This window comes from Drosophila sulfurigaster, chromosome 3 (genome assembly GCF_023558435.1).
Source record: "Drosophila sulfurigaster albostrigata strain 15112-1811.04 chromosome 3, ASM2355843v2, whole genome shotgun sequence".
Classification (NCBI taxonomy): Eukaryota; Metazoa; Arthropoda; class Insecta; order Diptera; family Drosophilidae; genus Drosophila; species Drosophila sulfurigaster.
In genome coordinates, this window is record NC_084883.1 from 12,594,485 (window position 1) to 12,608,749 (window position 14,265).

Below are 14,265 nucleotides of genomic sequence, written 5' to 3' on the forward strand. Positions count from 1 at the left end.
CTATGTGTGTACTTATATATTTATTTTGTTTGTCGTTGTTGTTGTTGTTGTAGTTTTTGCATCTTGTATGTGCGACGCTTTGCCCGCTGAATTTGCAGCTTCGTCGTCGCCGTCGTCGTCGCAGTCTTTTCGTATAAATAGACTCACTTGCCGGCAGTTGGGCATCATTAAAAGATCTTTTGTTCAATTAACAACAAGTGTGAAGTGTGCTGCTGCGCTAGCTGAAAAGGATACAACACATCTTTTTGGATTACCAACAAACCAATCAATTATTTTCTCCATTCAAAATGAAAAACGTAAGTGTCTGCGGTCAGTGTACTCAAGCAAAGAAAACTACGAATAAAAAACAGTCCTTAAAGAAGTTTTAAAAAATCTTAAGCAGCAGTGTTTTTGACGTACATATATAAATTTCAACTTTAAGCGCTTGCCTAAAAAATCCTTAAAAATCTTCATTTTATAACTCATAAATTACGGCTCATAAATCCTTCAGTTTTTCGTTCTTGCTTTTTACGGCATCAATCGTGAATAACAAGAAAATAAATGAGACTTGTTCTCGTTGAGTCAACAACAGAGTCCAGAGTACGCAATTAACCAACAACATTTAAATGCGTTAAATTTGGCATTTCCAGACGTCTCTAGTCGTAAATCAATCAGCATGAGTTTCGGCCATAAAAATGCACAATTAGGCTGAAAGAGTGTAATATATTTTTGTAGGGTGTAAAGCGTCGCTTCCGCATCGGGTTATTTGGCAATTGTTATGGCCATTTAGTCAGCAAATGGCCAAAAGACCGAAAACCGAAAACTGAAAAGTCGTTGCCAAGCCCGACCAAAATGGCAATAGCAATTAATGAATGCTGGGCGCAAGCAGCCACTTAAAAGGCTCGAACACGATGCCAAAGCCAAAGTAAGCCAAAACAGCATGCAGCCGGCATGCAATGCAAAGGTCAGTCAACACAACAGCAACAGCAACGACTGGACAGACTGAGGCTGCGACATTTGGCTGCAGAAGAGCCAAAGCGAGGCTAACAAAGTGCAGGCAATGAATGTTACGCTTAGTTGGCAGCTGTCTGTCTAGCTGCTGGCTAAAAGCACAAACTAAACTGAAACGTTAGACACGTAACCCACTCGCTCGCTCGCCCATTGGCAATTGCTCAACACTCCACAAACAACGAGACTAAACACGCCACGATGCGGGTGTCTCTGGGCCTTTAGGTTTCAACACCGAGAGGCGACAAATTTGCATGCTAACAGAAAACTCGAACGACACCACACACAAATCAAAGTTAAACAAGTTAAATTAATCTAATTCCATTATTCAATAGACCCTTTATGCAACTCTCCACCACTCACGATTTTCCACAACACGATCCGTGCTCATCTCTGACTGCCGCCACGCCCCACAATTCTCTGTAGTTTTCAATGCACTTGAGTTGAGTGTTGTAGTTGTGAGGTAATTGTTGAACAATTGCAATGAAAAACAAAACACGAAAAACTCTGAATATAAACTTAATTGGCGTCTAGTTATTTGACGACCTTAAGAAATATGTGGCAAATTGGCATATGAGTTGTGTGTGTCCCCCTCCACTTGTTTCTACACATAATTTATATGTGAGAATAATGTAAACAGCAGTCATAAATCAAACAACTATGCGAAGCGTCGACGTCGTCGTTGTCGTTGGCTTATTTCAACACAACAATAAATTAACAAGCCAAAAAAAACGGAGAAGAAAAACAAACGGAGAAAATACACAAAGCACGATTTTTTCCACTTTTAATTGCGTTCGTTTTTATTGTAATCACTTGTCAATTTACGTAAACTAAGTTGAGATTTCGTTCTTAACCCGTTTTGCAGTTTGCACTTTGCCTGATCGCCACCGCGCTGCTCTGCCTGGCCGAAGCTGCGCCCAAACCACAAGGCGGAGAACCCATTGCCATCATCAGCCAAGAATCGAACATCGAACCGGATGGTGCCTACAATTATGCGTAAGTCTCTCCCACTTGGAACTAGTTATAAACTGACCGTTCAATCGGTTCAAACGAACACAAGCCCTTTTCCGTTGCATACTTTTAGGCAGAGTGTAAGAATGTTATTAACAGTGCTTGGCTCTGTTAAGTACAGGTTTGCCAGAACAAATACATTGTGACATTTGAAATTTATGCAAGCAAGCATCCCAAGTAGTTCTAATTTGATTTTAAATGATCTGCATAAAATCACATAAATATTTCAACAACGAAATTGATTGCATTATACTATTATGTTTGCTCAAATAATCCCATCATAAATAGATGAATTAACAAGTTTTCAAGCAAATTTAATATGAATTTATGGGCCATCTGCAAGTTATAAACGTTTCCATTGGACATCAAGTCCGTGCATAAATGTTAAATGTTAATAAATACATAAATAAATAATTCAGCTGGCGCCAGTGACGAATACGATCGCAGTGACCACAAAATAAAAAGAGAGAAACATAAACAAAAGACAACAGAAGAAAACAACAAAACAAACGTACCAAAAATAAGTATACACGAAGAACAACTATTTGCTGCTTGCCGAAGTTTAAATACTCTTTGCCATCAATATAATCGATAAACAATTTATTAAACTTTCAACAGTCTAAGTAAATGCAATCAAGTTTTATGGCGATCCAGAAATTTCCAATGAAATTAGTCTAGTTTTTGCAAGGGTATAAATCCCGCTAATCAACTCTTTTCACAGGTTTCAAGGTGAATTTGATTAAGCGACGGTGTTAAAGTTGTATTAAATATTAAGACTGCAATTGCTAAACAACAATTTGGTAAAAACCCTCAATATATATTTGCAGCTACGAGACAGCTAACGGCATCAAGGCGGAGGAAACTGGTACCGTGAAGAAGGCTTCGTCACCTGACGCCACCGATGTGATCATTGTCAAGGGTTCCGTGTCGTACACTTCACCCGAGGGAGAGGTGATCACTCTCAACTATGCTGCCGATGATGAGAACGGCTTCCAGCCACAGGGCGCCCATCTGCCCACTCCTCCTCCAATCCCACCAGCGATCCAGAAGGCTCTCGACTATCTCCTCAGCCAGCCACCAGCATCGCGTCGTCGTTAAGTTGCCGTAGATGCCGATCATCATGTCGATTAATGCCGGGTGTTAAGAGAAAGAGAATGAAATGATATTGAATGTGACCATGCAACCGATTCTGATAAACCATACTCAATGAAGCAAATTTGCTGCTTACCCAAGACAATCAACGAAGCCTTTAGGCGACCCAATACCAACAACATCGAGCAGCTGACTGAAGAACACAAATTGCACACACACAAAGATACACACAGACACACAGAGAGATACGCACACAGACGCAGACGAACAGACATCTCGATCTGAAATATTTCCGTTTCTCAAACTCAAACTTAAACTTAAACTCAAATCTTCACTTCTCTTTATTGTTCTCCTATATCCTTTTGACTAATTTTCCGATTTTATTCCTAAACTGTGCTTAAGATCTTTTAGTCGCCGGAACTTTGCCATTTTCGGACTCATGTGATATCATCGATTTGTTAATGAAATCAAGAAGAAAATGTAAAAAAAAAATAATGAAATGAAATATATAATATGATGAAGGAAACAAGAAATATATTAATAGCATAAAATATTGTGCAACGCAAATTCTTGTGTAAATAGTCTAAATAACTGTAATCTTTTGCACGTAATACGAGTATAAGCGATGATGGATGACGATGAATGACGATGGATGACAATGTACCTACTTATACATACATACATACATACATAAATACGAATCGTTGATCAAGTGACGTAATACACATGAGAAGAACTTAAATATCTTTAGCCTTAGCTGCAAATAAAGAATTAAAGATTCTTTACCAAAAAAACGAAAATGCCTTTTTTATTTACTCTATGCTACCATCAAAATTGGAGCAGACACTATTTTATTTGATTTTGACGAGACCACTATAAATAGCGCATAAAATCTATATCGTATTTCATTTGCGAGTAGATTTTTTGCACTTCAAGGCAAGGTTGATAAATTTGTTGTATGCAAATGAGCAGGCTAGAGAGGTGACCAAAAAATGTGGTCAAGTCGGTTCCATGAAGAACCAGAATCGGATGCTGACGTTAGTGACAAGTGCTATATAGACAGATCTGCATATATGAATCTGATCATTGTTGATCTGCCTCATTGCTTATACATAATTCCAACCAAAAATTATAAGGCAAATAAACACTATAGTCGAAGTATTCATACCCTTAAGTAAAAGAAAGACGTAAACAATTTGTAAAATTGTCTTTAAAATTAAGCTAAGCTTTTGCCAATCATTTACCTAAAAGTCTTTAAAAATCTATACCTACTACCGTCATAGACGTCTGATTTGTTCAGGTTCGTTGGCGTGTCTGCCCCAAATTTCACACCCATTCCCCCCTCAAAATGGCAAAAAGACAAAAAAGCCGAAAAACCAACAAAAACCCAAACAAGTTCAATATTATTTATTGCTCTAACTTTAATTTCATGTTAAATATTTTAGTACTGGTATTTTATTAGTTTTGTTTCTTTGTTTTTTCGTTTGTTTGTTTTTGTTTCGATTTTTTTTCTTCTCTTTTTGGATTTAGATTTTAGATTTTGGGTGACTGGAAACGTATGCTATATAAGGCTGTTTACTTAACACAGGAGTTGTCAGTAGTCGCTAGACATCTGAAACGCGTGGATATTAATTGACTTGCTTTTCGCTTTACTAATTAACCAAAATGAAACTGATTCCGATCTGTGTTCTATTTGTGGCAGTGACGGTGACGGTGGCGTTGCCCGTTGATAACGATGATCCTATCGTGAATGATTCAAATGTCGAGTACAATGGCAAATTCCACACCCAGTAAGTGATTAATCGCAACGCATCGAAGGAATTCCCACAACAATAACGATTTCTTTTCAAAAGCGTCGAGCTGCGCGATGGCTCAACATCAACGCAAGAAGGCGAACTGCGGGAAATACATGAAAATCAATACGGAGAAGCGATCAAGGGACATTTCTCGTTCGTTGGCGACGATGGTCAAACTTATGCCGTCACCTACACAGCCGATGAGAATGGATTCCGTGCCGTTGGCGATCATTTGCCAACACCGCCGCCAACACCAGAATCGGTGCTGAAAACGCTGGAGTATCTGCGAACACATGCCCAGAAGACGATCGAGCAAGATCATTAGACGAAGTGAAGCAAGTCAACCATATATGTGATTATTAATACAAATTCAATCAACTGTGAACCAAAAGAACTGAACGAGTCAAGTTAATTATAATGATTAACAAAATATACACAAAATTAGCAAATTCAATTAGAGAACATTTATTGTTTGTTTCGTATTTCTATTTCGATTTCTACTGCGAAGAGAGTGAGACAGGAATTAACATAATTCTGATTTTCAACTATGCTGATTACTTTCTCGATTTTTACGTGTTTCGCATAATTGAACTCTTCACTTTTTTCTCGTCACTTCGCCACTTACGTAATGTTCTACATTCGCATTCATTTTGGGTGCCTCGCCCAAAAAGTTAAGGCACGATCTTGACCAGATCTTCAGCCAATGTCTGTTTACCTGACGTGACCCGATGTGTGTGTGAAATTTGTGTTAACTTTGCAGCTAAGCTCGGCTGCAATTCTGCATTTGCAGAGGCCAAACAATCAGCTTGTTAACATTTTCGTTAAGGAACGCTAATTGGCAAATACGTGATCATATAGATGGTATAAGTATTATATACTTTGTGGGTGATTGTGTGAATTCAATTTGTGTGCGAGCGTGGGCCAAATGTTTATCCTAACAATATAACATAGCACTCTGCAACTTCTTCTAATGTCTCAAGCTTAGTTGTGTAATCTAAGCAGAAAACGAAAGTGAGAATTCCGTATTATTTCAAGATATTAGAGAACGTTTGTTAAGTTAAAATTGCAGTTCCTGAAGAGAACTTTAATGCTGTAAGAAATCACATAGAAACAAACAAACGAGAGAGTGACAGATGTGTAAAATATGCAAATATTTGTATGCAGGTTCATTGACCCATGCTGCGTATACGCAATCCACACTCAACGTTATGATTTCTTTTACAATAGCCGTACTCTACATTTTTTATTACCCCTTTGTGCGTGTTCACCGTTAACTCCGGCGCGAATTCTAATGCTATCGGCCAAATTGTTTCCATAATTGAAACGTGCTTGGCAAGTCAATTTGCAATATCTACGAGCATGACACGCCTTATGCGAAACTTTTGATTGATTACAACTTGAATTAGCTTTAACTTTAAGCCTAAAGCTAGTTAATGTTTTACTTCTTGTAAACTTAAATCCTTAACGGATTCTCTGGAAGTTGCCTTGCAGCGGAACTTGCAATACATACATGGATAAGAGTTATGTTCTGAGCAGGCGAATCACGTAGCTGCCAACTCCGACTGGCAATGCCATCAACTTCGGCCTGGCGACAGAAGACTACAGAAGACAGACATGTGTCAGAGCTCGGCTTAACTCTGCTCAGCTTAGCTCAGCTGTCGTCGCAGCACCAGCTTCGGGTATCAGTATCAACATCACCTGCTGACACCGACGCTTCATCTTCTCCATCTCTTTGGCGGTGCGGCGTTTACTCATCGGCCAGACGCGCGAAACGGACAATAAAAAAATACCTCAAATGATGGTCACAACAAAAAAACCAAAACAAAAAAACCAACATTCCTTGCAGGGATTAGCTGCGACGTTACGATACCCTACAATTGAGTTTAGGATATTCAAACCTTTTTCAAATTGTTGTAAAATAACGGAACTAGATTTGCATTTGATTTTACAAGTGTTCTTGAAAACGTATGCAATATTATTTAGGAAGTTCGCAATGCTTATAAATAGCAAGATTATTGATTTAAGAAAATAAAAAATATATAAAATGAAAATATATTATATAATCAAAGTAATATCCTATCAAGAATATTTAAATTGGGTAGTTTTCTATAATTTCCGTAATTAATAGATTATTAGATTATTTTAAAATTAGTAATTAGGACATCGCAGCTATTTAAAATAAGTGAATAATCGTTTACTCTCGAGTGCCATCGAATTTAGCGAATACTAAGGAATTTATCGAATACTATCGAATATATCGAATACTATCGAATTGTCAAATACTATCGAATTGATCGACAGGACATTTAAATATTGAAGATAAGCTTCCTAATTTGCATGTGAATTGCATACCCCATAGATGCCAATTCGACTGCAGGGTATTACAATCTGAAATGAGACGAAGAAGCGCCCGCTCGTCATTTTTTCGTTGTTGTTTGGCTGATGTGCGGTGAAGTACGAGTGCGAGTGCGAGTACTTGTACTTGACGCTCTCTGCTTCTTATCTAGTGCGCCCATCGTAATCGTTAGCTGTGGCAACCGAAGCTGGCTGCCACGGTGCGTGCGACAGCGGCTTCGACTGCGACTGCGAATGTGAGTGTGAGTGCGAGTGCGAATGAGGTGCTCGCCCTCGCCAACGAGATGGTATATAAAGCGCAAGCAGTTGCTGGGTAGTCAACAGTTGCGCACTAACTCGCTGGAATTGACTTGCCACGCCCCACAAAAAGCGTCTATCGTATAAAGGATAAACCCAAATAGTTCACTACAAACATCATGTACAAGTTCGTGTCTGTGTTGTGCTCGGCTCTGCTGTTGTCCTATGTGCTGGCTCGTCCCCAGGATGTGCGTGGCGGATCTGTGACCACAACAACCACGCCAGCGAGCATTATCCAGCAGGATAATGTGAACAATGCCGACGGCAGCTTCAACAGCAGGTGAGATCGATCGCAGTAATAGAAGTAGAAGTTCCAGTTGAACAATTTCTGTTTAACTCTTCAACAGCTATGAGACATCGAATGGCATTCGTGTGGAGAATGTTGGCTACCTCAAGAAGATCATCATCCCCAAGTCGGAGACCAGCGATGGCCAAGTGATCGATGAGCACGAGGAACTCGTCCTGGTCCAAACCGGTTCCTTCAGCTACAGCGATCCCGAGGGCAATCTCATCACACTGCGCTACACTGCCGATGAGAATGGCTTCCAGCCCGAGGGCGATCATCTGCCCGTTGCGCCGCAATAAGCAGCTATTTGTTTTGTTGATGTTGCCCACATACACACGGGGCGTATGTGTAATTAAGTAATTAACATTAGGTCGAATACCGTAACCGTAACCGTATATCGCTTGGAGCGTATATCGAATATCGTAAATTGTATCTTATAATATATATTCTCTGTATAAAGTATTACGTACTGGAAATAGCACAGCACTGCCCATATGCCATATATCAAGCGAAACACACTCTGTTCTTAGCCATTTGGCACCTACCAACACACACTTATACACTAATACACACACCTACACACCCAAAATGGAATAAGACGAGAAAATGATGATGATGATGAAGAAGCAAAGACATTATAAATAAATGAATAAATATTGAACAATTAAGTTTGTGTCTCATTGCCACTTATCGAGTACTAGCACTCACTGCACACACACAGCATTCACTTGATGAGTATTTCTGAGTATTTCTCAGCCTCGTGGCGCTTACAAAATTACCAAACTGCCCTTCACGGCATCTTGCGGTTGCGGATGATGCGCTGAGACACAGACACAGACTCCGACTCCGATTCCGACTGCCCATCAACTAGATGACGATGATGATGTTGCTGATGTTGATCTCCAAGATTATTTACCCACACGTCAAACCACAAGCTGATGCTCAGCTGTCAGTCAAAGCCAAAAGACAATGGACAAATACTGAAACCAAAAAGCAAACCAAAACCAAAATCGATACGAAAACCGTTTCCAAAAAACTAAATGCTCTAATCGCTGCGCAACCGCTGCGATTATTGGCATTGATATGAGATCCAAACTGATTTGTTTACGCATCTCAGTTGCGTTCGCTTAAGTACACAGATCGCAATAAATTTGTATTGCGAGGTGTGTGCAAATCATTGTTGAATGGCAAAAACAAATTGATGCAATAACTGGGATAGCGAAGATGAGTTTCAAATAATCCACAATTCATTGATGAAGTAATAAACGCACCTCGTCCATATGAAATGTAGACGCATTTACCATTTAATTGGCCCCACACAGTTCCGACAATTAAACGAGCAAGCGGCCGATCAGTGAGCCACTTCATTATCGGAAAAGGCCAATGCCAACGCCTGTCTGTCTGTCTGTCTGATCACCAATTGTTTGGCAGTTGAGAGTTCGGGTACAAAAGGCAAACATCGTGATGAAATTCAGTTTGCGCATCTTTCTTATGTTCATTGCTTGGCGCTTGTGTCCCGCAGTGCAACTCTTGCCGGTAAGCAAAGAGACCACAACAGTGATGGACAGAGATAGATAATGTATTGTGTATTTGTAGAACATGGGATACTTTATTGTGGTGCAGCAATTCGAGTGCGTCGTCAACGAACAATTCATTACCAAAGCCAGCTGCGATGTTGTAACTCCACGCAACAGAAGCATCAATGCCGAACTTGTGTTGCTGCAGCCATTCAAGGCGTTGGGCGGCTCTGTGAAAGTATCCATACCGAAGAAGAGAGTCTTCACACAGATATTTGACATCACCTTCGAGCTGTGCAAAGTGCTGCGAGAACGAAAACGCAAAGCGCTGATCGATATTATTCACAGTCTGGCGAATATGGGGAGCAAACACATTCATTGCCCTCTTCTTGAGGTAACTTTAGCTCAACTTTTAAATAATGAATTTGAGATTATAACAAACTGCTTTCCTTAGGGACATTACAAGGTACAGAATGTTACGATAGCCGACTCATTGCCTCCATTGCTCACAGAGTCACCGTTCTTGTTGCAATTCACTTGGTTCTTGCCACGTGTGGCGACTGTCATGAATGTCACAGTGCTTGCGCATTTATACGACATCAGCAGGGAACACAATGGGAAAAAGAAGTATTTTTAAAAATAAATGAGTAATTCTTAAGCAAAAAAACATATATCAAAACATTTTTTTTACTTTAAGTAAGATGAATAACTAATAACTCTTAATTACCACTTTAATTAAAGCTAAGAATGATTTTGGAATTATATTTCTTTTTAATATAAATGCAAAAATGAATGAATTTGGAGGCAAACCAAAAAATTAACAAATTTATATATTTTATTGTAAAACTGAAAAAGTTTCTAAATCAACCTTAGCCCTATGTTTTTTTAAATGTGACTAATTACGTCAAAGAATTATCTATATACTATACATACTTAACAGCGTACAAATTTACAAATAATATTTAATTTATAATACAAAATAATTACATCAGAATAACCCGATTTTATAGCAGTTTATATTTTTTAATGCATCGCACAGCAGCAGTCTGAAAAATGATTATTGTCTTATAATAAATATTTCAAAATATCCAGTTAATTATCAACATTAACTTCTATATTATGTAGTTGTAATTGGAGTTTAAATTGCCGTCGTTATTAATTTTCAAGTTAAGTTCATATTGAAAAACAAACCGCCCAAAAGTATGCTACAGTTCATATTTTCATCAAGAGTTTTTTGGCTGTTTTCTAAAAAAAGAAGCATACATAATTACATCAACAAATTAGTAAAAAATTAATTAATTCATTTGAACTTGAGAATACTGTATGTTTATATCCAATCTTCTATTAAATGGTATTCCAAAAACATAACAAAAATTTGAATTTGTTATAAGGTTTAAGCATCTTAAACATATTATTACTTAGAATACAATGTTTTATGTGTTGGAGAATTCAACAAATATTAATAAACTAGTTGGAAAATCAATTAGAAATGTAACTTAAGAATTTTAATTGCACAGATCCAATATCTAATTAAATAAATAGACCAAACCACTTTAAAATAATCTAAATACGTGTGAAAGGCTTTAAATGCTTAAAGATCTAAAGCAAAATGTGCTATAGATATTATTTCTAGAATAAATGCTATTAAATGTAGGAGATGTTATATATATATTTGATATATTCGTATAACATGTTGCAGACAAATCTTTACCATCCAATTTACAACATTATGCGTGCATAAAAATTTCCATAAAACAACGATAATTAGGCTAGACACAAGCCACACAAAAATTTCTATCGCAGCACTTAAAAATCAATAACAAAAATTTGCGTTGAGCTCGGGTTTCAATATTTAATCATGGTGCGAACCAAACGAGCGACACAGTTTACCAAACATCCGCAGAATGAACAACATTTGTAGATTAACTCTGCTGCAGCTTCTAATAGCAGCTTCCTTGGCCAAGGTGAGTTCTGAATCCTTTGTGAATATCATTCATTGATTAAAGCGAAGATTATTTGGTTTAACAGAAGCTAGTGATTGTATGGAAGACATTCGACTGTGTGATAAATCCAGACATCATCCCATCCCATAGATGCATCATCATTGAACCTGATAAAAATCTACTGACTGCCGAAATAGAATACAATCGCGATTTTAAGCATTATAATGCTACCTTTGCATTGCATTTACCTCAACCGCCGTTTAATGAATTCACCAAGCACTTTGAAACGGAGATTGACATTTGCGAGTTCTTTCGAGGATCGTATAAGAACAAGAACTTTATTGGCCCCGCCTACAAAAGCATGACACGGATTAGCAATATGCCTAAAGGATGTCCACAGCGAAAGGTAAGTTAATGTTTATTATTATTTTTAAATTAATTTAATTAATATATTTTATTTTTAATTATTCCTATACATATTCTATTTTTTTATATTTAAAGTAAATTTATTTTATTCGCATTTATTATATTTAAATTATATTTTAAATAATTATATTATTATATCTATATTATATTTGTAGGGTTTCTACTACTACCGCAACATGAGCATTGCAGATAATATTCCAGCGTTTTTGCCAAGAAATCCCATCAAAATCACACTGGATTTCTATTTGTTTAAAACTCCAATTTTGAATGTGACTCTTGTTGGACGTCTGGCATATACTACCAAGCACAAAAAGAAGCCTTAAGTGCTTACAAATTAGCACTCAATTCACATAAATGCAATAAAATATAAATTGTAATTTGCCGAAAACTGAATAATTTTGTCATACTAAATATTACATTAGAAAATACAGCTTGATGGCTGCATCTTTTTTTTCCTCAGATCTTCATAATTATTAAATATTATATTAATCACTTTATGTGCAGAGTTTTCCAATTAACTTCAAACACATTTTCAATAAATGTTAATGTCATTGTTCTGCTTGGTTTAGATAATTTATATACGATCGCTACCTTAATTATATGTAGAGAATGCGGACAAAGCAATTAAAAAACAATTACTAAATTTGTTTAGGCGAAATTGAATAACCTCCAGCATTAAGTCATTGTTCGATTTCCAAGCGAGTGAATAACAACATGGAAATGTTATATATTCTAGTTCTACTAATCGCGATAGTTTCTTCTGCCAGCAAGGTAAGCATCCGATTTATACTTTAATATCTATCAGATACTTACATAAGCTGAAATCATTCCGCAGCCCTCGCAAAGATTGATCGTGTATTGGGAATCCTTCAAGTGTGCGGTTAACCCTGAGATTGTAGAATCCAATAGGTGCAGCATTGAAGGATCAGACAGATCGATTATAACTGCTGAATTTAAATATAATCGCGAGTTTCCGCAACTCAATGCGAGCTTCTTATTGCGACTGCCACGCCCACCCACAAATGAATTTCATACGATCATGGACCTGAATATCGATGTTTGCAAGTTTTACACATCTACAAAGCGAAACAAATTCTTAACTATTGCCTATCGCAGCATGATGAAAGACAGTAATTTACCCCACAAGTGTCCACAAGCAAAGGTTTGAATTTTATTCCTCCCAATTTTTTAATGAACAAACATACCTCTTTATTTTCCAGGGTTTCTACTACTTTCGCAATATGAACATTGGAGCAAATGTGCCACCATTTTTACCCCAGACCGATTTTCAAGTAGAGTTCAATTATTTTTTACCCAAGCACTCGATATTAAATATTTCACTTAGTGGACGTTTGAAAGAGATCAGTAGAAATGGTAAATAATCACAGTTAAAGAAATCAGAAAATAAAAACCTTGAATTTCCAAAAAATTTCATATTTGAATTCAGTTCGATTTATAGTTGCACTTCTGTTGTTATTATAGAAAAATCTCTTTGGGGTAATTATATAATTGTATTGATTGTTTTATACGCCAGATTACAAATGTTTAGCAATTTCAATAATTTACATCATTATTTATAATGTCGAGATCTGATTATACTGAAAATAAACGCAAACTTTCGGCCGTTTAAAACAAATTTAGTTATTATTTGCTAGCCAACTGAAAAACAGCAAATATGAATAAACTAAATATTTTTGTTCTACTATTGCCAATTGTGTTGTTTGCTATCGAGGTATATTTTGTGACTTCTTTTTTAGAATAGCGTAAATAATATGATGAATATTTAACAGGCATCAACACAACGTCTGGCTGTGCGATGGAATTCCTTTAGTTGCATTCCAAATACAAAACTAATCGACTCAATAAATTGCATCATTATCGAGCCGGAGAGATCACTTTTAAATGCAAATGTGAGCATCAATACTGATATGAGGAAACTGAATGTGCCCTTTGCATTACTTATTGCTCGACCGCCGGCAAATGATTTTCATAGGATTGTCAATTTAAATGTAGATATTTGCAAGTTCTCCAAGGAATCGCATGGCAACAGGTTCTTTAAAATTGCGTATAAAATTATCTTCGCGGACTCCAACGCTCCCAAAAAGTGTCCTTTCATAAAGGTTACTTTCACATGGAATTCCAAATGAAGTTTGATTTACATCCACACATATTTTCAGGGATCGTATTACTTTCGGAACATCGACCTAGGTGGAAGTTTACCGCCCTTTTTGCCTGCCAATGATTTTCAAGTTCAACTAAATATTGAATCCGATGTTGATTGGATTTTGAACATGACATTGTTCGGACGTGCTTTAGATTTTATCAAGTCGAAGGGAAAATGAATATATTTGCAAATCAGTTCAATATACTTTTGTGTTCTTTTCTTTTTGCTTTCGTTCGTGTAAGTGATATAAAATAAAATGATTATATGGATTCACTCGTAGTTTTGCATTCAAAATCAGTGCAGATGATGATATCATTCGGTACTCCGATCGGATCAAAGAGAATCTCTGTAAGAATATGCCTGTTAGAATTGGCAATTTCTAAAAAAAATT

At 37.0% G+C, this 14,265-nt stretch overlaps 6 protein-coding genes across 6 annotated transcripts; all 6 read left to right on the forward strand.

The window, feature by feature from the left end:
- The first annotated feature begins 158 nt into the window (after positions 1–158).
- On the forward strand, positions 159–3,585 carry LOC133843181 (endocuticle structural glycoprotein ABD-4). The gene is made up of 3 exons (XM_062276616.1): positions 159–296; positions 1,853–1,983; positions 2,826–3,585. The coding sequence occupies exons 1-3, from the start codon at positions 288–290 to the stop codon at positions 3,094–3,096; spliced, it is 411 nt and encodes a 136-aa protein (XP_062132600.1). The 5' UTR covers positions 159–287; the 3' UTR covers positions 3,097–3,585.
- A 1,092-nt stretch (positions 3,586–4,677) lies between these two features.
- Positions 4,678–5,340, forward strand: LOC133843182 (endocuticle structural glycoprotein SgAbd-3). Its single transcript, XM_062276617.1, has 2 exons — positions 4,678–4,880; positions 4,944–5,340. Exons 1-2 carry the CDS (start codon positions 4,756–4,758, stop codon positions 5,209–5,211), a joined length of 393 nt encoding a protein of 130 aa, XP_062132601.1. The 5' UTR covers positions 4,678–4,755; the 3' UTR covers positions 5,212–5,340.
- A 2,201-nt stretch (positions 5,341–7,541) lies between these two features.
- LOC133845145 (endocuticle structural glycoprotein ABD-4) lies at positions 7,542–8,492 on the forward strand. The gene is made up of 2 exons (XM_062279511.1): positions 7,542–7,818; positions 7,886–8,492. The coding sequence occupies exons 1-2, from the start codon at positions 7,658–7,660 to the stop codon at positions 8,121–8,123; spliced, it is 399 nt and encodes a 132-aa protein (XP_062135495.1). The 5' UTR covers positions 7,542–7,657; the 3' UTR covers positions 8,124–8,492.
- A 66-nt stretch (positions 8,493–8,558) lies between these two features.
- Positions 8,559–10,121, forward strand: LOC133845144 (uncharacterized). Its single transcript, XM_062279510.1, has 3 exons — positions 8,559–9,360; positions 9,421–9,735; positions 9,796–10,121. Exons 1-3 carry the CDS (start codon positions 9,289–9,291, stop codon positions 9,976–9,978), a joined length of 570 nt encoding a protein of 189 aa, XP_062135494.1. The 5' UTR covers positions 8,559–9,288; the 3' UTR covers positions 9,979–10,121.
- A 1,116-nt stretch (positions 10,122–11,237) lies between these two features.
- LOC133840174 (uncharacterized) lies at positions 11,238–12,160 on the forward strand. Its single transcript, XM_062271861.1, has 3 exons — positions 11,238–11,305; positions 11,370–11,690; positions 11,866–12,160. The coding sequence occupies exons 1-3, from the start codon at positions 11,246–11,248 to the stop codon at positions 12,031–12,033; spliced, it is 549 nt and encodes a 182-aa protein (XP_062127845.1). The 5' UTR covers positions 11,238–11,245; the 3' UTR covers positions 12,034–12,160.
- Positions 12,161–13,380: 1,220 nt separating this feature from the next.
- On the forward strand, positions 13,381–14,052 carry LOC133845654 (uncharacterized). The gene is made up of 2 exons (XM_062280161.1): positions 13,381–13,830; positions 13,888–14,052. Exons 1-2 carry the CDS (start codon positions 13,639–13,641, stop codon positions 14,050–14,052), a joined length of 357 nt encoding a protein of 118 aa, XP_062136145.1. The 5' UTR covers positions 13,381–13,638.
- The last annotated feature ends 213 nt before the right edge of the window (positions 14,053–14,265 follow it).

What these genes read in the sequence shown, in the direction of transcription:
- LOC133843181 (XM_062276616.1), top strand. An exon ending in GATGGTGCCTACAATTATGC is followed by an intron (nt 1,984 to 2,825) that starts GTAAGTCTCTCC and finishes ATATATTTGCAG; the next exon opens with CTACGAGACAGCTAACGGCA.
- LOC133843182 (XM_062276617.1), top strand. Translation starts at nt 4,756, where the DNA reads ATGAAACTGATTCCGATCTGTGTTCTATTTGTGGCAGTGACGGTGACG. An exon ending in AATGGCAAATTCCACACCCA is followed by an intron (nt 4,881 to 4,943) that starts GTAAGTGATTAA and finishes TCTTTTCAAAAG; the next exon opens with CGTCGAGCTGCGCGATGGCT.
- LOC133845145 (XM_062279511.1), top strand. Translation starts at nt 7,658, where the DNA reads ATGTACAAGTTCGTGTCTGTGTTGTGCTCGGCTCTGCTGTTGTCCTAT. An exon ending in GACGGCAGCTTCAACAGCAG is followed by an intron (nt 7,819 to 7,885) that starts GTGAGATCGATC and finishes ACTCTTCAACAG; the next exon opens with CTATGAGACATCGAATGGCA.
- LOC133845144 (XM_062279510.1), top strand. Translation starts at nt 9,289, where the DNA reads ATGAAATTCAGTTTGCGCATCTTTCTTATGTTCATTGCTTGGCGCTTG. An exon ending in CCGCAGTGCAACTCTTGCCG is followed by an intron (nt 9,361 to 9,420) that starts GTAAGCAAAGAG and finishes GTGTATTTGTAG; the next exon opens with AACATGGGATACTTTATTGT. An exon ending in TTCATTGCCCTCTTCTTGAG is followed by an intron (nt 9,736 to 9,795) that starts GTAACTTTAGCT and finishes TGCTTTCCTTAG; the next exon opens with GGACATTACAAGGTACAGAA.
- LOC133840174 (XM_062271861.1), top strand. Translation starts at nt 11,246, where the DNA reads ATGAACAACATTTGTAGATTAACTCTGCTGCAGCTTCTAATAGCAGCT. An exon ending in TAGCAGCTTCCTTGGCCAAG is followed by an intron (nt 11,306 to 11,369) that starts GTGAGTTCTGAA and finishes TTGGTTTAACAG; the next exon opens with AAGCTAGTGATTGTATGGAA. An exon ending in AAGGATGTCCACAGCGAAAG is followed by an intron (nt 11,691 to 11,865) that starts GTAAGTTAATGT and finishes TTATATTTGTAG; the next exon opens with GGTTTCTACTACTACCGCAA.
- LOC133845654 (XM_062280161.1), top strand. Translation starts at nt 13,639, where the DNA reads ATGAGGAAACTGAATGTGCCCTTTGCATTACTTATTGCTCGACCGCCG. An exon ending in AAAAGTGTCCTTTCATAAAG is followed by an intron (nt 13,831 to 13,887) that starts GTTACTTTCACA and finishes ACATATTTTCAG; the next exon opens with GGATCGTATTACTTTCGGAA.